The sequence below is a fragment of the Oryctolagus cuniculus genome, chromosome 14 (assembly GCF_964237555.1).
Source record: "Oryctolagus cuniculus chromosome 14, mOryCun1.1, whole genome shotgun sequence".
Classification (NCBI taxonomy): Eukaryota; Metazoa; Chordata; class Mammalia; order Lagomorpha; family Leporidae; genus Oryctolagus; species Oryctolagus cuniculus.
The window spans coordinates 97,114,643-97,140,815 of NC_091445.1; the positions used below are offsets into that span (position 1 = coordinate 97,114,643).

At 69.9% G+C, this 26,173-nt stretch overlaps 2 protein-coding genes across 8 annotated transcripts in view; one reads left to right on the top strand and one right to left on the bottom strand.

Annotated features, from left to right (window-relative positions):
* SLC12A7 (solute carrier family 12 member 7) overlaps window positions 1–8,700 on the top strand; it is a 55,779-nt gene extending 47,079 nt beyond the window's left edge. For all 6 annotated transcript variants that reach the window (XM_070056265.1, XM_070056263.1, XM_070056262.1 and 3 more), the window contains 12 exon segments: window positions 169–287; window positions 423–521; window positions 1,213–1,332; window positions 1,577–1,681; window positions 1,806–1,974; window positions 2,199–2,394; window positions 2,488–2,657; window positions 2,750–2,881; window positions 3,486–3,593; window positions 4,536–4,711; window positions 7,095–7,228; window positions 7,798–8,700. In XM_070056265.1, the coding sequence (XP_069912366.1) occupies window positions 169–287; window positions 423–521; window positions 1,213–1,332; window positions 1,577–1,681; window positions 1,806–1,974; window positions 2,199–2,394; window positions 2,488–2,657; window positions 2,750–2,881; window positions 3,486–3,593; window positions 4,536–4,711; window positions 7,095–7,228; window positions 7,798–7,889 (1,620 nt within the window). In that variant the 3' untranslated portion in view covers window positions 7,890–8,700.
* On the bottom strand, window positions 7,939–25,640 carry NKD2 (NKD inhibitor of WNT signaling pathway 2). Of its 2 annotated transcripts, XM_070056928.1 has the most exons (10): window positions 24,922–25,640; window positions 24,633–24,712; window positions 14,574–14,634; window positions 13,742–13,851; window positions 13,310–13,405; window positions 12,387–13,045; window positions 11,827–11,954; window positions 10,297–11,231; window positions 9,865–10,063; window positions 7,939–9,016 (listed from the first exon to the last, which is right to left on the bottom strand). In XM_070056928.1, the coding sequence occupies exons 1-6, from the start codon at window positions 25,046–25,048 to the stop codon at window positions 12,650–12,652; spliced, it is 870 nt and encodes a 289-aa protein (XP_069913029.1). In that variant the 5' UTR covers window positions 25,049–25,640; the 3' UTR covers window positions 7,939–9,016; window positions 9,865–10,063; window positions 10,297–11,231; window positions 11,827–11,954; window positions 12,387–12,649. The 2 variants fall into 2 exon arrangements, with proteins under 2 accessions (XP_069913029.1, XP_069913028.1); XM_070056927.1 differs by having other exon boundaries at window positions 9,865–11,231.
* Between the last annotated feature and the right edge of the window lie 533 nt (window positions 25,641–26,173).

A 26,173-nucleotide genomic window follows, 5' to 3' on the forward strand; every position in this document is an offset into this window, starting at 1 on the left:
ACAAGAGCTGCGGTGGCAGCCTGCCACGGATGGGGAGGGGCCTGGGCTCTCGTGCAGGCTGAGTGGGAGTGGGGCCGATGGTGGCTGGGGGCCGGTCAGGTGCAGGCCCTGTAGAGCCGCCTGGGCGTGGGCCAGCCCGTGGTGCAGCCCCTTTCTATCCTCCCGCAGGTGTTTGGCCACGGGAAGGCCAACGGGGAGCCCACGTGGGCCCTGCTGCTCACGGCCCTCATCTGCGAGACGGGCATCCTCATCGCCTCCCTGGACAGCGTGGCGCCCATCCTGTCCATGTGAGTGGGCGCGGGGCGCCAGGCCTGAGGGCCGAGCAGTCGGGGACGCGAGGGGACACAGAGCCGGGGGGTGGGGTGGGGAAGGGTTGGCCAGGCGCGCCAGCTCAGCGTGGGCCGCCCCCGCTCTGTCCGCAGGTTCTTCCTCATGTGTTACATGTTCGTGAACCTGGCCTGCGCCGTGCAGACCCTGCTGCGCACCCCCAACTGGCGCCCGCGCTTCAAGTATTACCACTGGTGAGGGCGCCCGTCCTCCGTGGGGGAGGCGCGGGGCAGGGGGCGGTACCACGGGGCAAGGGGCGGTATTACCACTGGGGATGGCCATACCTGGTCCTCCATGGGGGAGGGGGTGGAGCAGGGGGCGGTACCACGGGGCATGGGGTGGTACTACCACTGGGGATGGCCCCATCTGGTCCTCCGTGGGGAAGGGGGCGGTACCACGGGGCAAGGGGCGGTATTACCGCTGGGGATGGCCCCATCTGGTCCTCCGTGGGGAAGGCGCGGGGCAGGGGGTGGTACCACGGGGCAAGGGGCGGTATTACCACTGGGGATGGCCATACCTGGTCCTCCATGGGGGAGGGGGTGGAGCAGGGGGCGGTACTACCACTGGTGAGGGCGCCCGTCCTCCGTGGGGGAGGGGCGGGGCAGGGGGCGGTACCACGGGGCAAGAGGCGGTATTACCACTGGGGATGGCCCCATCTGGTCCTCCGTGGGGGAGGGGCGGGGCAGGGGGCAGTATTACCGCTGGGGATGGCCCCACCTGGTCCTCCATGGGGGGGGGGTGGAGCAGGGGGCGGTACTACCGCTGGGGAAGCCCCGCCTGGCCAGGTCCTTGGCCTCTGTGTCCAGGTGTGCCCTGGACGTGCAGGGTCTCCGTGTGGCCCACGGGGTCCTTCCTGCATGCCGAGTGCCCCTGTGGCCCCCACAGGACCCTGTCCTTTCTGGGCATGAGCCTGTGCCTCGCCCTCATGTTCATCTGCTCCTGGTACTACGCGCTGTTTGCCATGCTCATCGCCGGCTGCATCTACAAGTACATCGAGTACCGCGGGTGAGCCCCGGAGCCGAGTGGTGGTGCCCGAGCCAAGCAGGCGGGGCCCCCAGCTCCCCTCTGCGCGCAGCGCTCTTCCTCCCAGGGGGCACTGGCCCTGTGCCCTGTCCACACGGTGACCCTGTCCCCGCACAGCCGCCCATCCCAGCGTGGCCGCTCGCAATCCCTCCCTGAGGTGGAGAAGGCCCTGGGCTCCAGGGCAGTGCCCGAGCTGCGGGGTGAGTGGTTCCCTGCCGTCCCCCAGGGCCGAGAAGGAGTGGGGTGATGGCATCAGGGGCCTGTCGCTGAACGCCGCCCGCTACGCCCTGCTGCGCGTGGAGCACGGCCCGCCCCACACCAAGAACTGGAGGTGAGCGGCTGGGCCTGTCCCGGCCCGCGTTCAGTGACCCCTGGGGAAGCCTTGGTCCAGGGGCGGGGCCTGGCCCCCAGCAGCCCCCATGGCCGCCGCGCTGAGCGCTGCCCCTGACGCCCAGGCCGCAGGTGCTGGTGATGCTGACCCTGGACGCCGAGCAGCGCGTGACGCACCCGCGCCTGCTGTCCTTTACCTCCCAGCTGAAGGCCGGCAAGGGCCTGACCATCGTGGGCTCTGTGCTGGAGGGCACCTTCCTGGACAAGCACGTGGAGGCGCAGCGGGCCGAGGAGGTGGGGCTCGTCCCGGCCCCACGCGGGAGGCCGCGGGCCTGGGTCTGGGAGTGTGCGGGGACCGAGACCCAGGGGCAGGCCAGGCCCCTCCCCCTCCCCGCCCTTCCTGGCCCCGGGGCGGTGCCCCATTCGGGTGCCAGAGGCAGGCGCACCTGCTGTCCCTGCGTGTCTCCTGTGCACACACGCCCGCTGAGTGCCCGGCCCTGACCCGCTCTGTGCCGCAGAACATCCGGGCGCTGATGGGGGCGGAGAAGATGAAGGGCTTCTGCCAGCTGGTGGTCTCCTCCAGCCTGCGCGACGGCTGCTCGCACCTGATCCAGGCGGCCGGCCTGGGCGGCATGAAGCACAACACGGTGCTCATGGCCTGGCCCGAGGCCTGGAAGCAGCCCGACAGCCCCTACTCCTGGAAGTACTTCGTCGGTGGGTGTGGCCGGCGCCGGGCGCGGGCCCTGGGAGCTGGGAGCACGCGCGGCCGGCCGGGAAGGTGACCGCCGGCGCCGCCTCTCCCCGCAGACACGGTCCGCGACACCACCGCGGCGCAGCAGGCCCTGCTGGTGGCCAAGAACATCGACGCGTTCCCGCAGAACCAGGAGCGCTTCAGCGAGGGCAGCATCGACGTGTGGTGGGTGGTGCACGACGGCGGCATGCTCATGCTGCTGCCCTTCCTGCTGCGGCAGCACAAGGTGCGGGGCGGGGCCGGGGTGGGCGGGGCCTCCGGGTGGGCGGGCCGCGGGGCGGGGCCTGCGGACGCGCTGACGCCAGCCCCGCCCGCCAGGTGTGGCGCAAGTGCCGGATGCGCATCTTCACGGTGGCGCAGGTGGACGACAACAGCGTGCAGATGAAGAAGGACCTGCAGATGTTCCTGTACCACCTGCGCATCAGCGCCGAGGTGGAGGTGGTGGAGATGGTGCGTGGCCGGCGTGGGGCTCCGGCTGTGGGTGCGAGTCGCGCCTGCTGCTGCCGTCTGCGTGCCCAGAACGTTCTCGGGTGTGCGGCTGGGGGGAGACGCGGGCTGGCAGAAGCCGCTGAGGCACCGCTCCCCTGCCCTGCAGAGGGCAGAGCCGTGGACGCCGGGTCTGGGTTTGCCACTCTCGGGCGTCTCCACCACACGCGTGCTTGGCACCCGATGCCTGGGGCACCAGCACAGCCTCCTGGCCCCGGGAGCCCAGGCCAGCCGGCCACCCCTCTGCCATGGACTGCTCCGTGGCCGTGACTGCTCTTGGTCTCCACTAACAGCTGCCGTGGGCAGGACTCTAGTCCCCGCGTGGCCAGTGCTGAAGACCCTGCCGTCCTGTGTGGTCTCCACGTGGCTTCCACGTGGACGTAGCCTCGGGTGGGGCAGGGTGGCCTGAGGAGCAGCCCACGCCTGTCGCTGGGGCACCGGCACCCCAGCCCACGGTCACCTGGTCAGCCTGGGGTTGCAGTGTCATCCGCAGGCTCGGGGCTGCCCGGGCAGGGGAGCTGAGGCCCGGGGGCGGCGGCAGCGCCTCACGCTCGCTCTGGGACTCCAGGTGGAAAACGACATCTCCGCCTTCACCTACGAGAAGACGCTGCTGATGGAGCAGAGGTCGCAGATGTTGAAGCAGATGCAGCTCACCAAGGGCGAGCGGGAGCGGGAGGTGAGTGGCTGGGTGTGCGGGCAGGTGGGAGAGGGAGAAGGTGGTGAGCGGCCTGGGTGTGCGGGCAGGAGAGGGAGGTGAGCAGCCCAGGTGTGTGAGCGGGCGGGAGAGGGAGAGGGAGGTGAGCGGCCCGGGGCGGACGGCGGGGGGTTGGGGGGTGAGCGGCCCAGGCGGACGGCAGGGGTTGTGGGGTGAGAGGCCCAGGCGTGCGTGCGTGCGTGTGTGCGGGGCGGTGGGCCCACAGACGGCTGTCCGGGCACGCAGCATCCCCGGTGTGGCACCGGCTTATGCCCGCTGCCCCTGGTGTCGCCGTGAGGGGCGTGCCCAGCCCGAAGCGTGCAGACCGACGGCTCCTGTGTGTCTGCAGTGGCTGGGGTGGGGCGCTGAGGGGACGTGCTTCTGCCTGGGTCACGGCAGCACTCCGTCAGCTCTGGGCCTTGGGTTTGCCCGGGGCTCCCGCAGTCAGTGCGGGGCTCCCGCGGTGACGGGTCCGGCAGGGCACGGAAGTCGATCTGAGGGGCCCTGCGGTGCCCACCACCTGCTGATTCTGTGGGGGCCGCGGGCCTCCTGCCGCGGGCACAGCTGCCGGTCATCTCCCCTTTTACACTTCCGCAGTGGGGGCCCAGGCAGTGGTGGCCTGCCCCGGGAGCCCTGGGGGCAGGGGGTGGACGCTGGCCTCCCCTTGGACAGGGCTGGGCCTGGGAGCACCTGAGATGTTCCTGTGCTGGCAGGCAGGGGAGGGTGGCCTGGGGCCATGTCCAGCGAGAACTGCCCAGTGCCAGTGTCCCCTTGGTGCCCACGTGGAGCCCTGGGGCCTTCTCTCTGGGGCAGGGGGAGGCGGGAGGAGCAGGGCCGGGCCAGTCGTGCGCTGCTCAGCCCTCGCATCTGCGGGGCGGCCTGGCCCCAGTGGCCGCTGCTCACGCCGAGCCCCGCCCACCCCAGGCGCAGCTGATCCACGACAGGAACACGGCGTCCCACACGGCAGCCTCCAGGGCCCAGGCCCCGCCGACACCGGACAAGGTGCAGATGACCTGGACCAAGGAGAAGCTGACGGCGGAGAAGCACAGGAACAAAGATGCCGGCGCGGCTGGGTTCCGAGACCTCTTCAGCCTGAAGCCGTGGGTGTCGGCCGCTGGCCTCTGGCGGGGGGAGGGGGGGTGCGGGACGGCCCCAGGGGACAGAGCCCACCCTGTGCCCTGCGGAGCTGGGGCAGCCCCAGGGGAGGGGAGCCCACCCTGTGCCCTGCGGAGCTGGGGCGGCCCCAGGGGAGGGGAGCCCACCCTGTGCCCTGCAGAGCTGGGGCGGCCCCAGGGGAGGGGAGCCCACCCTGTGCCCTGCAGAGCTGGGGCGGCCCCAGGGGAGGGGAGCCCGGGCCGTGGAGGAGGAGCGAGGCAGCTGTGCTCAGTTGTCACTCCAGCTGGTGGGGAGCCGGGGCTGCTCCCTCTGGGGAAGACGGGGCCCGTGATGCCTGTGGGGTCGGGCGGGACCCAGGTGGGCTGCAGGGGCCTCGTGCTCACAGCTGGGGTAACGCGTGCCCTGTGCTTTCTCCTCTGCGTAGAGAATGGGGAAACCTGTAAGTCGCTGCCAGGCTTGGGCCTCTCAGCCCTGGCCTCCTTGCATGCTCGCGTGTGCAGCCATGTGTGCCGTGTGTGCATCTGTGTCCCGGTGCGGGCCCCGTGCAGGCAGAGCTCAGCCCTGGCCTCCTTGCATGCTCGCGTGTGCAGCCGTGTGCCGTGTGCGCATCTGTGTCCCGGTGCGGGCCCCGTGCAGGCAGAGCTCCACCGTGGCCTCGCGTGTGCAGCCGTGTGTGCCTCTGTGTCCCGGTGCGGGCGCCGTGCAGGCAGAGCTCCGCTGTGGCCTCCTGGCGTGTACAGCCGTGTGTGTGCACATCTGTGTCCTGGTGCGGGCCCCGTGCAGGCAGAGCTCAGCCCTGGCCTCCTTGCATGCTTGCATGTGCAGCCATGTGTGCATCTGTGTCCTGGTGCGGGCCCCGTGCAGGCAGAGCTCCACCGTGGTCTCGCGTGTACAGCCATGTGTGTGCACATCTGTGTCCCGGTGTGGGCCCCGTGCAGGCAGAGCTCCGCCGTGGCGTCCACACCCGTCTCCCGTGGAACTCCCTGGGGCCCACACTGGACTCACTCGGAGCTGAGGCCAGCTGGTCCCGGGGGTTCCCCCACGTGTAGGGCAGGCGTGGGGTCCTCGTGTCCCTGAGCGGGAGCCAGGCCTGTGACTTCAGGTCAAGACAGGACCTGCGATGCTTCCCCTGTGCAATCCGCCCTCCCCACGGGGAAGGGGTGTGGTCAGTCCGAGTTCCCAGGCAGGTGCTGTCCATCTCGTCTCCTCTGCCGTCACCTCGCTCTGCCCCCCACGCCGTGATCTCGTGGGCCTGGGGCAGGCGGGGGGCTGCGAGCCGCCCGTGCCCACGTGGACCACCAGGGAGTTGGCTGCCGAGAGTCAGCCATGTTGACACAGGAGTAGGGCTTGCTTCCCCGTGGGCACACACGTGGGCGCACACACGTGCACAGACCTGTGCGAGGTCGGGTCTCCCTGGGCTTGGGCCAGCAGGCCGTAGACTCAGAGAAAACGTGGCTGCTGGGAGAGGCGCTCCCCACACGCGCCTCCGTGGGTCAGGGCAGAAGACGCCTCTGGAAGGTCAAAGGTCAGGCCTGCCCCCCCCACCGTCAGCCCGCAGTGACAGCACCGTGTCCCGGGGAGCACACGTGGGTGCCCGTGTGTGTTTGCGTCTGTCTCCTCCCCGTGCATATCTGCATGTGTACGTCTGCACCGGTGTCCATGTGTGCCACACGTGTCCTGCTGCATGTCCATAGGTGTACATGTGTGTTCTGTGTCCGGGCATGTGTGTACATGCACACGCATGTGTGTGTGTTCCCTCTTTCTCTCCCTGTCTCTGTGCGACTCGGGAAGTGCAGGAGCCAAGGGTGTGAATCCCCACGCTGCCCAGGACCCCGATGTCCAGCTCCCAGTCCCCTCCCCAGGGGCATGGGGGACAGATGCAGGCTGCTGTGTGCTGCCTGGGGCTCAGGGGTCACCTGCCCTGCCTGGCTCTCCCCAGACCCAGGCTCGGGGCCGCCTGCCCTGCCCGGCCCTGGGATCCGGGTCCACCGGCCGCCTCCTACCTCACAGTGCCCCAGTTCAGAGAGGGCCACTTCTCCCACGGCGGCTTCCTGGGACTCCAGTTCTGCCAGGCGCTGATGGCCCTCCCCACAGAGGGCCCGCGGTGCACACCTGTGCCATCGCAGTGTCCCCACGCATTTGCGGCCAGGGCCGCGAGTGGCAGGGTCTCCGGTGTCCTGCCTGCCCTGGAGGCTGAAGGACCTCCTCCAGGTGGCCGAGGGCAGGGGGTCCTGGTTAGCCTGCGGCAGCTGCGCTCCACCTCCCGCCCCCTCCCCCCCACCCCGCACCCTGGGGACCCACACCGCAGGGGCTGCCCCAGCACGTGTGGGCGTGGCTTACCGAGGGGCCGCCGCCTGCTCCCCACAGGGACCACTCCAACGTCCGGCGGATGCACACGGCGGTGAAGCTGAACGGCGTGGTGCTCAGCAGGTCCCAAGACGCCCAACTGGTCCTGCTCAACATGCCGGGGCCGCCGAAGAACCGGCAGGGAGACGAGAACTGTATCCTTCCCTGCGCGCGTGCGCATGCGCACATGCGGCGCGTCTCGCGGCCCCCAGGGAGCGCACCCTCATCCAGACCAGGGCCAGGGCGCCGAACTCAGCCTGGCGGGGTCGCCCCCACCGGGCCAAGGAAGGGGTGGCCCCAGCTCCCCCGCCCCCTCCCACGCATCCCTGGGATGGCTCAGAAGCCGGGGCGGGGGGCGTGCGGTCCGGGCCCCCCTCTCAGGCGCCAGGGCGGGAATGCGCCCCAGCGAGTGCACTGGGCCCTGCTGTGGCCGTGCCCTGCCCTCCCAGCTCCTAGGTCACCTCGCCCAAGCAGACTCCTGGCCCCAGCAGTGCCCGGCGGCGCAGCTACTGGCCCGCCGAGGCTCAGGGCTGCCCGCGGAACGTGCGCCGTGGGGTCCTGCCTGGGGCCCAGGGCAGCGCCCGTCTGGCTGAGCCTCAGGCCCGCGGCTGGCCGCTGGGCTGGCCTGGCCGGGGGCAGCTGCTGCCTCTGCACCCCCCCCCCCCCCCCCCGTCCTCCTTCCCAGCAGCTGAGTTTCTTGTGGCCTTAACCCCGCCCACCCCAGACATGGAGTTTCTGGAGGTCCTGACCGAGGGGCTGAACCGGGTCGTGCTGGTGAGGGGCGGCGGCCGGGAGGTGATCACCATCTACTCCTGAGGCCCCGGGACGGGGCAGGCCTGGACGCCCCACGGCTTCCTGCGGAAGCTTCCAGGCCTGGTGCCGGCTCCTCCTGCCGCAGGGTGTGCCCTGGGCCGGCTGCTGGCTCCCCCCAGGCCGTGTGTGGCAGGAGCCCCCAGTCCGTCCGCAGCACCCGTGAAGCACGCATGCCCCTCCGTGACGAAGGTGTGGTGCAGGGGCCTGCGCCGGCCCCCAGGGCCCCGTCTGTCAGCACGCAGGGAGCCCACTCAGCCGGGGGCCCCGAGGTCAGTGCACCCAGCCCTGTGCACCTGCCCTACGCCACAGCAACCCGACGACACCCAGTCATGCCCGGGACGCTCCCGGTGCCTGGCCTCCAGCCTGCACGTCTGGGAGCAGTGGCCAGCCGCAAGGCTGAGGGTCATCGGTGCCATGGTGGTGGCCATGCGCATGCGTGTCCCTGAGCTCCGTCCGCTGCCCCGAGTATCCATGGTCCCAGGGGGCAACGCTGGGTCTTCGCAGGGCCCTACAGGTGTGGGCCCAGGATGCGGCACCGCCCCCACTAGATGGTGTATTTATTTATTTAAACACCGGCTGTCCAGGCCCTCGACGGCTGGCGCCCACAGGCTCTACGGGGCTGGGTCCGTCCTTGGAGTTCAGGCCAGGCAGAGCACGGCGCGCGCTTCTGGGCTCCCGGGGTTCGCCTGCTGTCGCGGCCACGCCCGGCCGTCCCCAGCAGGCTGTGCTGGGGGAGCCGCCCAGATCCACTGTTTTTATAGAAGCTGTCTTTGTGATTTTTGTTTAGTAGAAAAATAAAGTGGTCTCTGAAGAACTGCACGTTTCATACTGTAGACGCTGGCGCCCCGAGGGGTTTCCCCGAGACCCCTCCCGGCATCGCAACCCGCGCCCAGTCAGCCGAGAGCCGAGGAAAGCGCCCGGTGGCGTGGTGAACGCCCCACCTGCGGGGGAGCTGGCGGCCCCGGGCACGCAGCGTGGAGGCAGCCAGTGTACCCGGCAGCTGACAACCGGTGTGGCCCAGCCGTCGGCAGAGCAGGACTGGGCAGTGGCTGTGCGTCTCTGATGGCAGGGACACGGGAGGCATCGGTGGTGACACAGGAGTTGGTGACATGGACGGTGTCCGCGGTGACCTGGGAGGCGTAGGTAGTAACACGGGGAGCGTAGGTGGTGACACGGGAGTTGGTGGTGACACGGGGAGCGTAGGTGGTGACACGGGAGTTGGTGGTGACACGGGAGATGCCCTCGTGCAGATCTGGACTTAGGCACTGCGTGTACTCTGCTGTGGGCTGTGGGCGGGGCTGAGGTGTGAGGCTGGGCGTCCGGCGGGCACTGCATGGCTGGGTCAGCCGTCGCTGGCTTGGCCGTGGCAAGAGTGACCACGAGGGCCAGGCCTGTGGCTCTCAGCACAGAGGCGGTCCCCAGGCCAGGGGACCGAGACGGGCAGAGGCCTGCAGGCGGCCAAGCAGGCGTGGGCCTCGTGGCACAGAGCAGAGGCCTCTGGGGCCTCTACACTCATGCTGTCCCCTCCCCCAGTGGCTTTGGGGCACCCGTCCTCTGGGGTGATGGTGCCCTGACCCCTGGCACTGGACCCAAGCGCTTCTGTGGCCCCTGACCACTTCCTGTGGGCACCACATGTGGGGATGGCCCTCTGGCCGTCTGACTCAAGCACTCAACACTGGAGTGGCCCCGGGGGCAGGGTGGAGGTGTTTCTGCCCACCCCCACCCCGTGCCGAGGACCCAGTGCAGGGGCCGTGGCTGCACTGGCCACCGTGTCAGGCTGGCCCGGCCGAGGCAGAGAGCCAAGGCCACAGCACCAACTCGGGCCCCCAGGAGCCCCGGGCCGAGCCTCGCCTTCACGCAACGGGGAGGGAAGGGTCCCCCAAAGAGTGGACAGGGCCGGGCCTGGCCCCAGGGAACATGGTGGCCAAGGGGACCGGCTCAGGCTGCCTGGGCAGGAGCGGGTTTACCTGGAACACACCTGCGGGCCTTCCCCGGGCTCGGGTGCAGCTGCCCGGCTCTGAGGTCACCAGCAGCCACCACGGCCGTGCTCTGCCGCCTCCCCGGCGCCCACAGCAGAGCCCCTGCCCACCTCCATGCTCGTCCAGGTGGGCGACCTGCAAGGCTTCAGGGACTCCTGTCCCTGGCAGGATCCAGGTCCTTCCTCCAGCTCAGGCCTCCTGGGCACCAGCAGGGGACGCAGAAGGCTCAGTGCAGCCGGGGTATGGACGCCAGGGCCGGCGCGGAACGGAAGACGGTGAGGACGCCGTCCCTCAGCAGCCCCCGTGCTGGATCGCCCCCAACACTGGGCGGCGTGGAAGTGCGAGCAGGTGCGGCGGCGTCCAGGGAGCCCAGCCACACGAGCTCAGGGTGTTGTTTCTGGGGTTTCCTTAGGGCCAAGTGGGGGACTCACCCATCCGCGACGGCGCGGCCCGCGTGTGCTGGCGTGGACTCAGACATGCCCCCTTCTCGCTGCGCCGGCTGCATATGCGTGTGCCAGGCCTGGAGAGGAGCCTCAGCGACCAGCTGACGGCTGCTGGTTTCAACCCTGAAAACAGCGCCGGGGGCAGGGACAGGCGCCAGAGCCCGCCCCTCGTCCTGGAGGACAGCAAGGAGCCCCCACCCCGGCCTGGGCCCACCTGTGTCCCGTCAGGACGCTGCCCTGCCCGCCCACATTCCACGCCCCTCCCCGCGGTGAGCAGATCCCACAGAGGGCACACCCCGTGCTGCGAGGACCCCTCCCGCACCGGGCCCTCCTGGCCATGAATGATGGCAGACACAGGTGCGCGTTTCCACGCGTGTTTGGTGTTTATAGATCACACTCAGCTGTCACAAAATCCACGTGGCCTCAAGGCAGCAGTGGGGCGGAGTCCCGTCCGTGCCCGTGCCCGTGCCCGTGCCCGCGCCCGCGCAGCTAGGGCGGGTGGAAGTGGTGGTGGTGGAAGTGGTGGTGGTGGTGGTGGTGTTCGTGCCGCTGGACCACGGGCACCGTGTGGCCCTCACCTGCCAGCGCGGGGGGCAGCTCCACGGTGGCCGGGTGGCCATGCGTGGCCTTGCGTGGCGAGTGGCCCTCCCTGCCCCTCTGCCGGTACCGCCTGTGGCCGTCCTGAGGGGCCGGGGCCGGCAGGTGGTGGCCCAGGCCTTTCCCAGGCTTGCAGCTGCCAGGGGCCTCGGGCGGCCACCGTGAGCCCTTGGGAGGCTTGAGGGGCGGCTGCTCCGGCCCCTTCGGCCGGGGCTGCACGTCTGGCGCCCAGGCTCCGCAGGCGTGGGCGGCGTGGCCATCGTGGGCGTCCGAGTCCTGCGAACGGGACCTGCTCGGCGCGTGCCTGGCCTGCGTCGGCGGGGACCCTGCGCACAGAGTGGCTCAGCAGTGACCCCGGCCCACGTGGGGCAGGGCAGCCCCTGAGGCCAGGCAGCCACATGCTGCCAGCTGCGCGCGGGTCCCCAGCTGGGGGCTCAGCTGCCACCCCTGGGGGGAGGCTCCCGCCCACTCCCGCTGTGAGGGGCTGCAGCTGGGACGCGCTTCCGGAACCCCCGTGTTAAAGAGTCCAACACTGGCCACCTGTGTACAGGTTTCCGCCCTCCAGGCTGACGGGACTGAACGCCCCGCTCTGTCCAGCTGGGGGCAGCGGCGGCCGGCGGAGCAGGGGCCTGCAGGGGCCTCCCCGACACCTTAGCGACGCCCGGTTCTGGGACCAACCCCTCCCGCCCCTAGGACAGGGCCTGCTGGGCTCCGGCCCAGCACTCTCAGCAGCCACATGGGCGCCGGGTGGCTGCCCCTTCTGAGCACCTGGAGGAAGCCCCATGCTGTCCCCATCCTGGCCCAGGGAGCCCACAGGCACGCACCCCGTCCCTGCTGTAGGGACCCCAGGAGCTGCAGGGGTGAGGGCGGGCCCTCATGCGGCATCTCCACCCAGGGCAGTGCCAGCTGCCCAGGACCTACCGGGGCCGAATCTGGACGCGTAGTTCTCCGTCCCCGCGAGGTCCAGGTAGTGGTTCCTCCGTTCCGTGTTCTCGTCCACACAGCAGGGCCCCCGCACAGGGCAGGCCTGGGCCTGGGCATCGGGCCTCCTGCAGGGCGCAAGGCCAAGGAGCTGACCACCCACCAGGCAGGACAGGGGTCCCAGGCTGGGTGTGGTCCGGCCAAAGGAAGCAGAAGGGAGGGTGGGCACAGCCAGGCGGCATCCAGCAGGTGGCCCAGCCGGGATGGAGACCCTGACCCAGCAGCTCACGCCGGCGTGCCCTGTGGTCACGACACTGCCCCCACCATGGCCAGCGAGCAGAACACGGCCCTCGAGCGGCCGGACGGGCTCTTGCAAGCCCCCTACAGCTGCTCAGTGCCCAGGGTGCTCGGCCCAGCCTGGCCCCGGTCACTGGGCAAGGTCCTGACAGGCACCCCGCCCAGGACCGCAGCAGCGCCCACCTCCTGCACGCAGGGCCCGTCCAGGCAGGCCAGCCACGAGAGCACAGTGGGAGGTGGCCGGGGCTCCCAGCAGTCCTCACCTGCCCTGTGCAGACGGCTTCCTGTCGGCCGCCCCGGGGTCCTGGGCCAGCTCCGCTTCCGTCCCGCAGCCACCGGGCTCCGCGTCTGAGGGGGCAGAGCCAACTGTCCCCTCCTGGGGCTCACGTGCTCCCCCAACTCCATGTTGTCACCCCGCCCCCACTGCCTGGGGAGGGGTGAATCCCTCTCCACACTTCCACTCACAGCCCATGCGTCCACTCACTGCCCAGCCACATGTCCACTCACTGTCCATCCACGCGTCCACTCACTGCCCAGCCACATGTCCACTCACTGTCCAGCCATGCGTCCACTCACTGCCCAGCCACACAGCCTGAAGCCCTGCAGGCACCAGCCCTGCTTGGGGTGTGGTGGGAGCAAGGGTACAACTGGGACACCTAAGGGTGGGGGGGGGCTGCCGGGGGAGTGGACTTGAGGGAGGAGAGGTCTCCACGGACCCGGTGCTGCCTAAGCAGAACACCACCTCCTGGAAGCCCTCCTGGGTTGAGCCCAGAGCCTCACCCTGGCCGCTGGGAGGCCTGTCCTCGCCAGAGGGCTTGGGGCTGACGGTCAGCGTCACATGCAGGGTCTTGCTGCTGTCCGGGGAGTGGCTGATGGAGGCGTTGACCACCTCGCAGACGGTGTGCATCAGGCTGGACACGTCCTGGGTGGACAGAGCTAGCCTCAGAGGGCACTGCCCCCCCAGGATGCCTCCAGGGGCCGCTGGGCCCACATGGCCCCGCCCTTCACGTCCAAGGCCTGTCCAGGTCCCACTCGGCACAGGCGGGCTCACATGCTCACTTGAGGTGCCATGTCCACGCCCGCGCTGACCGCTGCCGCCTCCCCAGGGGCCCCGCGGGCTTGGCGTGGGCGCCTCCAGGTGGGCCTCTCCTGACCTCCCCTCCCCCACGGCCGGGACACCCCTCACCTCCCGGGTGACCTTCCCGCTGCTGTCCAGGTCATACAGCGTCAACGTCCACTCCTGCCGGCTGCCGCCCTCCACCGAGACGTCACACCGCAGCACCTGGCGGCAGCCCCCGGGGACGGGACAGGTGTCACCCTCGGCCACGACCCCCCCCAGCCCCTCCAGGGCCTGCTTCAGACTTGGCCATGGTCTTCCCAGCTCACCCCAAGGGCGGTGCGGCTGGAGCAGGGGCCAGAACCCGCAGACCTGTCCCTGCTCAGCAGCCGCGCTGACCGCCCGTGCCCGGTGCTGTCCGCACCACAGGGCTCAGCTCAGAGCCCAGGAGCCAGCCCAGCCGCCTCTGCCCCAGGCTGGCCCTTGTGCGCTGCCTGGCCGTAGCCACGCCCCCGGCACCCACAAGCCGTAGGCCCCACCCACACAGGGGCCAACACCTACTCGGACACTCAGGCGCCTTCTGCCCAGGCCCTCCCCAGCCACCGGGCCGCCTCTGTCCTCCACGCGGGGCAGTGGGGCCGCGCCCTCGGTCTTCTCCGCAGTCTGTGCCACTGGGGACACGGGGGGGACGGCTCAGTCCAGGAGCTGCCCCCACTGCCCCTGCCACAAGGGAGCTGCCCCCAACTCTGACCCTGCGAGAAGGGAGCTGTCCCCCCGACACTCTGACTTGACCCTAACAGAGGGAGCTGCCCCCACTGCCCCTCCCACAAGGGAGCTGCCCCCCCCACTGCCCCTGCCACAAGGGAGCTGCCCCCCACTCTGACCCTGCGAGAAGGGAGCTGTCCCCCCCCCGACACTCTGACTTGACCCTAACAGAGGGAGCTGCCCCCCCATTGCCCCTCCCACAAGGGCTGGAGCTGAGAAGCGAGGGCACCGTGCTGCTGCCCACCTGTGTCGGCCACAGCCGGGAGCCCCTTCCTGACCCCTCCCGCCACACCCTGCCCAGGGACCACCCTCAGGCCGGAGCGGGTGCTCCCTGAGTCTCAGGGCTCCCTAACTGCACCATCTAGTTTTCCAGGAACCCGTGGCCCAGAGCCCACCGGCCACGAAGGCCACAGCGGGCTGAGCTTCCAACGTGGACGGGGCGCTTCCACGCCTGGGGCCCACCCACCCCCCAGTTCTGCCACCCCTGTCCCCGGCATGCGGCCCAGCCCGTGCTGCGCGGCCCCACCTGCGGGAGCCGTCCAGTGTGAGAGCCCCTCCTGCACCCCGGGCCCTGCCCCGTCACGGGGGACACGGGGAGGCCCACAGCGCAGCTCCAGCCAGCACTCACCCTCCAGTGGACTCCGGCTCTCCCAGGGAGGCCCCTCCTCGGGGTCCCCATTGAGCAGCTCCTGCGGGGACGACAGGGCAGGGGTGACCACGAGCTCTGGGCAGCCTGAACTGGACCCTAGCCCCAGTCTCCCGAGGCACCTCGGTGTCCTCTGCTGTGCGAGTCCACGAACCCCAGCCTCTCGGAGCCCCCTGTGTGCCGGGACCCGGACGCAGACCTGGCCTCACACACGCTGCCCCCAGAGAGCCCTGCCCACCGCCCAGACGCAGGAGCCCCGCCGGCCCTCGCAGCACCCGACAAGCAGCAGACATGGACGTGGGGACACAGGCGGGGTGTGGGGAGCCGCGCGTCCGATGTGATGGCAGCGCCAAGCCCCGGGAAGGCTCCTGTGTGGCTCAGGCAGCCGGGCCACGTGGCCCGCGAGTCCTCCACCTGCCGTCTCTGGCCCCAGGCGGCTACAAAGCCGGTACGAGCAGGGCGAGGGTCCTGGCGTCGACTTGTTGGGTCCGTCAGCCACAGTCCACCGGGGAGAGGATGCGGGGGCTGGGGCCACAGCTGCACCACAGCACCCTGGCCCCCTGCCCCCACCCTGTGCTGTGGCCCCAAACGGCAGCCTGGAGTCCAAGCCAGGCTGGCCAGCAAGGAAGGGCGGGGACGCGGCAGGTGCCAGCACCCTCCTGCCATGGTGGTCACCGGCTAGGGTCCACACAGGGGTGACAGAAGGTTCTAGACTGACACCCCCACCCGCAGACCCACAGGCAGTGGGCGGCATGGGGCGCTGAGGCCAGCCCCCGGGTGAGTACCGAGTAAAACTTCCCCTCACTGACTTCCCCGGGGGCAGCAGCGGGGCCGAGGCCTCCAGGGAGGAGCCCCCCACATCCCACCCAGAGCACAGGGGGCCCGGCGCCTGCCCCGACCGGCGACCACAGCCACGGAACAAACTGCTCCAGGACCCTGCTGAGTGCCACGCCCTGGTCACACAGGGCCAGGCCCCCCACAGCCCCCCACCAGCCGAGGGCTGAGAGGGAGGGGCCCACATCCTCCCTCCGGCAGCCCTGCTGGGAACCCCCCACCCCAGACCACAGCAGGGGGTCCTCGTCTCCTTGCGGCTGCACAAGCACAGGCAGTCGGGACCCCAGGGCTGAGGGCCAGGTGCTCGGCCCTCGTGGCCGGAAGGACTGTGACAAGGCCCTGGGGCCAGCACGGCTGACAAGTTGCAGGTGCAGCAACACCCAGGAACCTGCCGCAACCTGGAGGCCACGTCCAGGGTTTCCACCTTGTTCCTCGTGACGTGAATGATGAACCTGTCACGTCTGTTACACGTGGAGTTGGAACACGCTGCACACACGTGTCCACTACACCTGGAGTTAGGAGCTGAACATGCAGCATGTACATGTCTACTACACGCTGAACACTCAGCATGAACATGTGTCCACTACACACGGAGTTAGCGGAACATGCGGCACACATGTGTCCACTACATGTGGAGTTAAACACTTGGCACACACATGTCCACTACACGTGGAGTGAGGAGCCCAACTCCGCACACACACGTCCACTACGCAGTTCGAGTTTAAAGTGATCGGCGTGTTTGCTCTTGGCGCGTGTGCTGGCTACAGGTGGGTGGAGACGCTCGGGGATGGGGTGGGAAACGCGGCAGGAGGAGCCGCCAGAGCCTGGGCTGAGCCCCCGGGGGTTTCCCAGGGCCGGAGTAACCGCCGGGCGTCACCAGCCAGGGCTACCGTACAAACGCTACCACAACCAATCCGTGACCGAGAACCACCCAAGGCTGGGCAGGCCCGAGCTCCCTGGCACAGCAGGCGGCTCCCGAAACACACCCCACGGGCCCCACCTCCGGAACCGCCTGGGCCCGAGAGCCGCAGCCACAGCCCCGCCACCGAGCGGCTCACGCTGCGGGGAGGACTCTCCGAGGGCTGCACGTGGGTGCTCGGAGCACACGGGCCGGGACACGGCCCAGCCTCCTGTCTGCCGGAACCCCCACGTGTGCGCCCCAGGACTTCCTGAAGAAAGGCGGCCAACACGGGGCTCCCCGGCTGCCCCCAGGGTGCCGAGGGCCAGCCTCCCCAGGAGCCCCGGCCACCCACGGAGGGCCACTCACCGGCCCCCACTGCACAGCTGCCACTCTGCTTGGCCTCCTGGCCAACTCCTCCCTTTCCACCCCCACCCCGCTGCCAACGTCCAGCTCTGTCCCCACAGCGCCCGGACGCCCTGACCAAGCCTGTGGCTTCCTGTAGGCCCCTGGTGCTGACCCCCACAACTGCCCGCGCTCCTCCCAGTGCCCACCCTGCCCTCGCCTGCTCGCCCACCTATTCTGCAGGGTGTGCAGGGCGCCCTGCCGGCCGTGGGGCCCGCGTCCCAGTGGCAATGCCACACAGAGCAGCAGCTGCCCCGCCTGCTGAGTGTCCACTTGGCACCACCGGACGGCCTGCGCCGTGGACCACCGTCCCCACCCCCGGGCAGGCGGGGGTCTTTCCCCAGGACTCAGGAAGGCAAGGGGGACAGCGTCCCCTCCTGGGCCTGGTGTGGGGGCCGCAGAGGGGAGGTCCGGCCTCACCGCGGGGAGCTGCTCGCAGAAGCTGGCCTTCCCCTGCTGGACGTGGGTGGTGCGCACTGGCTGGTGCCGTGCTGGGGAGCTCGGGGTGGGCGTGTCCAGTCCCCCCCCCACAGGCCTCAGTGGATGCACCGCACTGACCCCTGCCCTGCGGCTGCGGCTCCCCAAGGTAGCAGGTGTGGCCACAGGGACTGGAGCAGAGGCGCCAGCCCGTCACGCCTCTGGCAGCCAGGCCCACGGTGCAGTGCTCGGCTCTGCTGGGGGTGGGGAGGACACATTCACCCAGCCCGGCCCCACCGGAGGGGGCTCCATGTGGATGGAGTCCAAGAGCGGGAAGAGGGGACCGGGGTGTGGGGGGACACAGAATGGAGGAGACAGAGAGGGACGGAGACAGCGAGCAATGGAGACGACTGGCAGAGGGGGTTCCTTTGGGGGCGCTCCTTGGGGCGGCAGGGAGCGGGGACTGAGCCGGTGCCGGATGGCATTTTCTGGAACTCTGTTCTCCAGCCACAGCCCTGCAGAGATGGGGTGGGGCGGGCCCACGTCCGAGGCCGTCGGGAAGGTGCTGTCCACCAAGCATCCCTGTGACCCTGGGCCAGTACAGATGGGCACGCATGTCTAACCCCACGCATGCTGCGACCAGCCTGGCTGGGATCTCATCGGTGGGGGGGGGGGGGGTTGCCTCAGGAGCTGGAGGGAAAGGGCCCCATCAGGCCCATGTCCAGCTCCAGCCATGCAGCCCCCCACTGGCACGGAGCTCCCAGCAGGGGGCGCACCAGGCGCCCAGGGCAGCTCCGCCTCCAGGAGTCCACATGCCTGGGGCTACCTGGGGGCATCGTGCGCAGGTCTGTGGGCCCCACAGGAGGCCGAGGGCTACAGGAGCAGGGACGACGCCCTTCAGACCTGGAGGGTGATCTGGGGGGCCGTGGGCTGGGCGGGGCCTGGCAGCCAGGGAAGTTCCTGGGCCCTTCCCCGGGGCTGTGCGGCCACATTTCCGGGGAGCCCCAGGATCCGCGGGGCCATACCTCGCCCTGTGCCTGTGTCGGACTCTGTGACAGACAGGTGTCCAGCTGCAGCCAGATCATCCTGATGCTGGGGTCCCGGCACCCCTCAGACACACACGCATCCTCGCGGGCCAGCACCTGGAGTCACCTCCACGCTCACCCAGCTTCTCAGCCTGGGTCACTCGAGCAGCAGAAGGTCCAGGAGCTGGCCTGGCCCACGGGCCCCCGCTGGGAGTCCCCCGCCCCGGTCCTGCCCAGCACACGGCACTGTCCGACATGAGATGGAGGGCGGTCACTCTGGCCCAAGGCCGCTCTGCCGGTGAAGAGAGCTGCACCTCGAGGGACAGGCGGGGACAGAGGCAGGACGCGGCTCACGAGCCAGTGGCCAGGGGCACGCATGAGCCACGCTGACCACCGAGTGGCAAGGACGAGCCTCGGGGCACCTGAGCACCCACCTGGAGCAGGGACCAGCCCACGTCCCTCCCAGAAGGTGGAGGTGGGGATGGGGGGGAGGGGTGCTGGAAACAAAGGATTTCAACACAGACCCAAAATCTGCACACATGTGTGTCCCCACATGCATGTACACTGCACACAGGTGCCCTTACGTGTGCACAGTACATATATGCCCCAGCATGTACATGTGATGCACACACGTGCCAACATGCGTATGCACTGCACACGTGTGCCCCTGGCACGCATGCACACTGCATGTATGTGCACCAGCATGTATATGTACTGCACGAGTGCCCCAGCACACGTGTGCACGGCACAGTGTGCCCCAGCATGTATACGTACTGCACATGTGCGCCCTAACATGCATGTGCACAGTACACGTGTGCCCCCAGTATGTACATATGATGCATGCATGTGCCCCAGCATGTATGTGCACTGCACACATGTGCTCACAGACACCGCTGCCTGGTCACTGAGAAGCCAGCACCAGCGCCCCGTCTTCATTCAGACCTCACTGTCTCCTCACAAGGCCTCAGAGCCTGGAGGAAAAGGTGGGGGCACCTCCGAGCCCACGGCCGCCCCTGAGCTCACTCACCCAAAGGTCACAGATGCACAGCATGGCCAGCAGGGCCCTCCCCCACGCCTGCGGGGGCCCAGCCAGTGCCCCCGTGGTGCCCAGCCCCTGCCCCTGTGGCACGCAGCCCGTGCCCCCACGGACAGCAGCAGAGCGAGGCCACACGGCCCTGGCCCTTCCAGGGGTGCTCTGCATTGGGGCGGTGCACACACCCTGCACACCACAGCCCACTGACCACACCAAGGGGCTGGAGGGCACAGACAGCTCCAGCGACTTCCACAGAGGCCACCATGTCCCCGGCCAGGAGCGTGGCTAAGAGTCCAGCGAGAAGGGAACATGCGTCTACAAGCACACCGTCTTGGCTGCTGCCCGGCCACACAGCAGGAGCCCTGTCCCACTGCCCTCCCGTGGTACCTGACACGTGGGTGCAGGACAGGGCCCGCAGGCAGGTGGGTGCTCCAGCCCCACCAAAAAGACCCCGACCCTGCCCACGTGCTCCCACCCCCACGCACCCAGGACCCCAGCCCACCACTCTCCCATGGTCTCCAACAGGACAGGGTGGTGCAGGACCAGCCCATAGGCAGGTGGGCACTCCAGCCGGTCACTCTGCCCTTGACCCAAGGCTACGTGCCCCCACTGCCCTCATCCCTACCCCATGTTTGCCCCTGGGCGGCGCTGGGCCCTCCGGAGTCCAGCAACCCCAAGGGCAGGCAGAGCAGTGCCGGTGGCCGCCCCACACTACTCCCACAGCGGTCACGGCAAAGCTGCTGACAGAGTCCTCCCGCCTGGGGCACGCCCACTGCCTCCTGGGACAGCAGTGCGGGGCTCCCACCCAGGGAGTCGGATGGGGTCAGGGGTCAGCTCCTGCTGCCAGGGGCCAGCTCCAGTCCCAGTGGCTCCACCTCCAACCCAGCTCCCTGCTGATGGCCCGGGAAAGCAGCGGAGGACAGCCGGGTGCTTGGGGCCCCGCACTCGCGTGGGAGACCCCAGGGAGCTCTTGGCTTCCTCCTGGCCCAGTCACCTGGGGAGTGAACTTCCCCTAAAGGTCTGTCCCCCTCCCCACCCCAGACGAGGAATTCATTCACCCTGAGAAACCCGGCCACACCCACCACGCTCCAGCTGCTCAGTGTGGACATGGCCCGCGACACCACACCTCCCGCACACACAGCCTCCCTCGGACGCTTCCGGGCCTCAGTGAGGGTCCCCAGCTCCTCCAGACCCGTGGGATGCTGCAGGCTCAGATCCGCCCAGCCGCCGACCACGGCTGCTTCAGCCCGGGAGTGCCAGGGTGGGTGGCACCCCAAACCAGTGGTGGGGGGAACTCTAAGAACGGTCCACTCTGGGGACAGGCCCAGGCGCTCCCGTCCACCACCAAACAGCCACGTCTGCAAGGCCCTCACCGCATCCACACAGAAAGGGGGCAGCACCGACTGGATCTGCCCCGAGGACACCGGAGCCCGCAGAGGTGAGACCCCGGGCGGCTGCTGGCCACCCCCAGGCAGGCCCTGGAGAGGCAGAGCCCCGGAGCCGGCCGGGGCCAGAACTCCGCTCAACAGCGAGGACAGAGAATGGGGGCCAGGACACAAGCAGGGTCCGCAGGGTCCGCAGGGACCTCGGCCCCACCCACATGCTCCCACCCACTCCTCCGCCCACAGGACCCCGGCCCCACCCACACGCTCCCACCCACTCCTCCGCCCACAGGACCCCGGCCCCACCCACACGCTCCCACCCACTCCTCCTACACCAAGCGCTGCAGCCACGCCTAGGACCCCGGCCTTGCCCACACACCCTGGCCCCACCCCCACCCAGCCCATCCCCGCGCACCAGCGCCCTCCAGGTTGCTCACTGTCGGCCTGAATCCTGCCGTCCCCTCCGCTGCCCACACAGGAAGGCAGGGCCAGGCCTGAAGCCGGGAGCGGAGAAGCGGCTCCCGCTCCTCTGACTCGCCCCAGCAGTCCCGGCGGGGTCAGGGTCAGGTAGGGTGGGTGGGTGGGTGGGTGGGGGGAGGCAGGCAGGGCCACCTCTTGCCCCGGGCGTCTGCGGGGGAGGCGGCAGCAGTGTCCGGTGCTGGGAGGGCTCTGGGGCACAGGCCTGGGGAGAAAGACTGGGGTTTTAGTCCTGACCAGGGGTCAAGCAGAGGGCATCTGGACACCTGAGGTGGGCGGAGACCCTGAGGGGGAGTGTGGGGACGAGGGCCAGGTGTGGGAATGGGCACAGCGTCACCAGAACAGGGCGCAAGGAGCCCCCCGCTCCTGCGCCAGGGCCCAGGGCTCCCAGGTCACAGCGCGGCACTGGGGAGCAAGGCCCCCGCCCGGCATCTGGAGTGGACAGCTTCTGGGGGGAGAGGCCACCTGGAGGAGCAGGGACCCCGGAAGGCGGCCAGAGGGAGGGGGGCCCAGGGCTGCCCGCACCCCCATGCGGGTGCCTGGGCGTGGGTCCAGGCTGTGTCCATCGTAGCCTCCGGCCAGCGCGCACCCCAAGAGGCAGCAGCAGTGAGGGTTCAAGGACAGGACGGGTGCACCTGCTCCCTCGTGAGAGACCCGGATGCAGCTTCGACTGGCTGGCCCTGGCTGTGGGGGCATTTGGGTAGTCACCAGCTGATGGAAGACCTCTCTCCAACTGTCCCTCTGCCTTTCAAATAAAGGTGAATAAATAAAAATTAAGACAAAAAGCACAGTCAGTTCTCATTCCCCGAGCAGACGTGGGAGGCCAGTCCTGGAGCGGACATCGCCGTGGACCAGGACCTCGGGCAAGGACCGCCCACCCCACAGACACGTGACTGCCTACTTGGCGTGGACACCCCGCCGGCTCCACCCCGCAGGTGCACGGGCGCAGAAGCGGTACACAGACGGATCTGGCGCGGGTCTGCCATGCCCCGTGTCCATCCGCAGCGAGGCCGGTGGAAGAGGTTCCTAGCGACCAGGAGGCGGTGCGTGGAGCAGGTGGGGCTCCGGGGGTGTGGTGCACGAATGGGCAGGGCTCCCAGGGGCAGAGCTCGGGGAAAGCAGGAGTGGCTCCCAGGGCGTGCTGGGTGGAGTGGGTGGGGCTCTAGGGTGTGGTGCATGGAGTGGGCGGGTTCCCAGGGGCGTGCTGGGAGGGGAGTGCAAGGGGCTCCTGGGGCGTGGCGTGTGCCCCTTGCCACGTCTGTGAATGCGAGATGGTGCTGTCCAAACGGGACTAAAGCCCTTCAAGGAGTCGGGGCTCCCAACCGCGGCCCCTAGCGCACAGCGAGCCAGGTGCGGAGGAAGGCACAGTGCCACTGCTGCCCCGTAGGGCCCCGGCCCCGCCCTGGAATCCTAACCATGGAAGGGGCTGAGCCCTGGGTCCCAGGAGCCACAGGGCACAGCTGTGCTGTGGGCACTTGCGCCATGGGGCTCTGTCCTCACAGGTGTGGCCAGGGTGTCCAGTTGGTCACTCCAGCTCGCGAAGGGGCCTCCTTTTAGAAGAATGCACTCAGAGCTGCAGTGTGCATAGCTCAGGGCATTAGCCAGCGGTGTAGACAGCTCCAGGCCCCAGCCAGCAGTGTAGACAGCTCAAGGCCTCAGCCGGTGGTGTAGACAGCTCCAGGCCTCAGCTAGCAGTGTAGACACCCTGAGGCCCCAGCTGGCAGCGTAGACAGCTCCAGGCCCCAGCCGGCACCACAGGCCACCTGAGGCCCAGCTGATGGCCCCGAGGCTGCGGGCGGCTGTCCTCAGCCCTGGCACTCCATCGCCATGGCGACGCACCTCTTCCCACCCCGTCCCCCTCGGTGCCCCACAGCACACATTCCCACCAGACCCTCCTGGCTCCGTCCCTGATACCCAGGAGCCGTGTCCTGGCACACACAGCTCCTTGGCACCCACCGCAGACCTGGGCAGGCACACGTCTGGGACAAGCAGGAGCCAGCACGGGGGTATTAGGCGTGAATGGCAGGATCCTTGTGGCCAGTGCGGCCACGGGCTGCCTTGCATGGACACACAGGCAGCTTTGGTGGGGGGGGGGGTAAGGAGGGCAGCCCACCCTGGCCCAATGATGGTCGCCGGAGCACAGTGTGAACCCCAAGGCTGCCCACCTCTGGGTCGGCACCCAAGCCCCCGACAGCGGCAGGCAGGGCTGCGCACTGTTTAGGGGCTGCCTCAGAACAGGGCTTCACCTGTGCCCATGCCAGAGCCCACGCCACACCTCACACACGTCCCCCATGCCAGAGCCCACGCCACACCTCACACACGGCCCCCATGCCAGAGCCCACGCCACACCTCACACACGTCCCCCATGCCAGAGCCCACGGCACACCTCACACACGTCCCCCATGCCAGAGCCCACGCCACACCTCACACACGTCCCCCATGCCAGAGCCCACGCCACACCTCACACACGGCCCCCATGCCAGAGCCCACGCCACACCTCACACACGTCCCCCATGCCAGAGCCCACGCCACACCTCACACACGTCCCCCATGCCAGAGCCCACGCCACACCTCACACACGTCCCCCATGCCAGAGCCCACGCCACACCTCACACACGTCCCCCATGCCAGAGCCCACCCCACACCTCACACACGTCTCCCATGCCAGAGCCCACGCCACACCTCACACACGTCCCCCATGCCAGAGCCCACGGCACACCTCACACACGTCCCCCATGCCAGAGCCCACGCCACACCTCACACACGTCTCCCATGCCAGAGCCCACGCCACACCTCACACACGTCCCCCCGAGGACCCCGGCCTCAGAGAACACGGGCAAACGGGGAGCCCGCCGGGAACCTCATCCAGAACCGGCCAAGCACCGCCCCGAAGGAAACGCCGGGCATCCCCGCTTCACAGCTGGGACCGATGGATCACACACCTGCGAGCCCCGAGCCCCGGAAACTCTCCCCGTGCGCAGCGGGCGGGGGTCGCCACGCCCCCCCGCCCTCACCCACTGCCTGCTGCAGGAGGATCAGGATCAGCACCGCGATCGGACAGGAGCCGCGCCCACGCCTCCTGCGCCTGCGGGGGCCGGCCGCTGTCCCAGGCCGTCTTTGTGTCACTCGCGATTCTGCGCAGGTCTCGATCACCTCCCACCTCCCCACACACACACCCGGCACCCAGGACGGGGCACTCCTGTTTTCAGGGACACCTGGGTCCTCACCTGCGGGCAGCACCTGCGCCCGAGGGTGCACAGCTGCCCCTGGTCTCTACGCTGGTCACTCCCGGGAAGGGACGCGGCGCGGGCCGGCCTCCGACTCCGGCCATCCCTGCAGCGCGAGGGACTGCCCCTGTAGTCCCGGGCCGCCCCAGGACCCCCGGCTGGAACGTCCGGGCGCCAGCCCCGGCCCGCGCCCTCCCCCGAAGAGTAGGCGCCACAGTCCCGGGCGTCCCAGACGTCGCGGAGTGACGGCCTCGGGGCCTTGCGCGCCGCCCACTGCGCCCCCAAGTCCCCGGGCCTGCTGGCCGCCCTCCACGCCCCGCGCCCTGGCCCGGCCCCCGCCTACCTGCTGGTCCCGCGCGCGCCGCTCCGCCTCCTCCGCGCCCCTGCGGCCGCTCGCTTGTGCGGACACTGCGAAGCTGCCCCCTGCGTGCCGGCGCCGACGCGCGGGAAACCAGCACCGAGGACGGAAGGAGACGCCGTGAGCTCCGCGGGGTCCGAGCCCGCGCTGGCCCCACCCCGGGGCTCCAGAGTGACCGGGCTGGGGCGAGGGCCGTGCGTTCCCGGGGGCCCTGCCGGCCCGGCCCGCCCGGGGACGCTCGCCGGGGCTGGGGTCCGGTCGGGGCGCCGCTCACCTTCGGGGCTCTCCCTGCGCGCGCTGGCTGCTGCAGCGCGTCCGGAGGAGGCGGGCAGGGAACGGGGGTCGGCACCCTCCCCTCGCCGCGCCCGCGGCTCCACACGCCGAGACTGGAGCGCGCCCATGGCCGCCGCCAGGGCCAGGGTCCGGGTCCGGGGTCGAGGCCCGGGATCGGGGCGCGGCTCCGGCGGCCGAGCGGCTGGCTCCTTTTGAGAGCGCGCGCCCGCGCCGGGGCTTTAACCGCGGCCCTCGCAGCGCCCCCCGCGGCCGCGTTCCGCAGCGCACCCGGCGCCGACCCCCACCAACACCTGGGGCTGGACCCGGACGCGCGGCCTGGCAGGGTGGTCGGGGCTGCGGCAGGCCCCCGACGCCAGTGTCCTGAGGACCTTGCGGGCCTGTACGCCCAGTGCTGGGGACCCGGGGGCCACTCCCTTGCTAGGGGCGGGCCTGGGCGCCGGGGCCTCCGAAAGGGAACTTGGCTCCCGTGCAGGCTGGGGGGAGTCAGGAAGCCCAGGGGAGGGACCTCGGCGGAGGGAGGGGCCCTAGGAGGGGGCTCCGCGCGGGACCCCTCTGCGCCTCCCGGGAAAGCCCAGATCCGGCCTTCCTGCCCCGCAGTGATGAAGGCGCCTGCGCCGGCCGCCAGCACGGACCGGCCCTGCACCCCCGCCTTTGTTCTTTGTTGGGCTGTGGGCCCCAGCCTGGCCACCTGCCCTTACCCTGCCGGTCCAGTTGTATCCCGGGAACCCCCCCCCCGCGCGCGCCCGCCCACGCCATTCCCTGCGTAGAGGGCGTGTCGGGTGACCCCTCCCTGCCTAGACCCCGCCGGGTCCTCCGGACCCATCCCCCTTGGCTGCGCTAGACACACACCTGTAGCCGCTGATACCAATCACAGGTGCAGCTCAGCCCACGAGCACCTCTCAGCTCCAGCTGCGTGGGCGGCCCCGCCCTTGGCCAGAGCCGCCTCCCAGTCCTGGAGGCTCCCCAGACCCCGTCCTCGCCTCCCCTACCTGCTCTTGCTGAACCAGGGGCACCTTTCACAGAGGTCATCCAGCCGTTCCTAGGCCATCCCTGGCCAGGACTCAGGGCCCACGGTGGTGGTGACCAAACCAGAGGCTGGCCTAGCACTGGCCCCTGACCCTGGAAGACACCTGCGCCAGGAGCCAAGCTGGGCACAGGGGAAGCTCCCTGCCTGGTGCCTGCACGCCGCTCGCGCGGTCCCTCCCCAGCACCCTCGGTTTGCCATGGGTCCG

What these genes read in the sequence shown, in the direction of transcription:
- NKD2 (XM_070056928.1), bottom strand. Translation starts at nt 25,048, where the DNA reads ATGGGCGCGCTCCAGTCTCGGCGTGTGGAGCCGCGGGCGCGGCGAGGG. An exon ending in GAGCCGGAGTCCACTGGAGG is followed by an intron (nt 13,852 to 14,573) that starts GTGAGTGCTGGC and finishes CCGTGTCCCCAG; the next exon opens with TGGCACAGACTGCGGAGAAG. An exon ending in GCGGGAAGGTCACCCGGGAG is followed by an intron (nt 13,046 to 13,309) that starts GTGAGGGGTGTC and finishes CTGTCCACCCAG; the next exon opens with GACGTGTCCAGCCTGATGCA.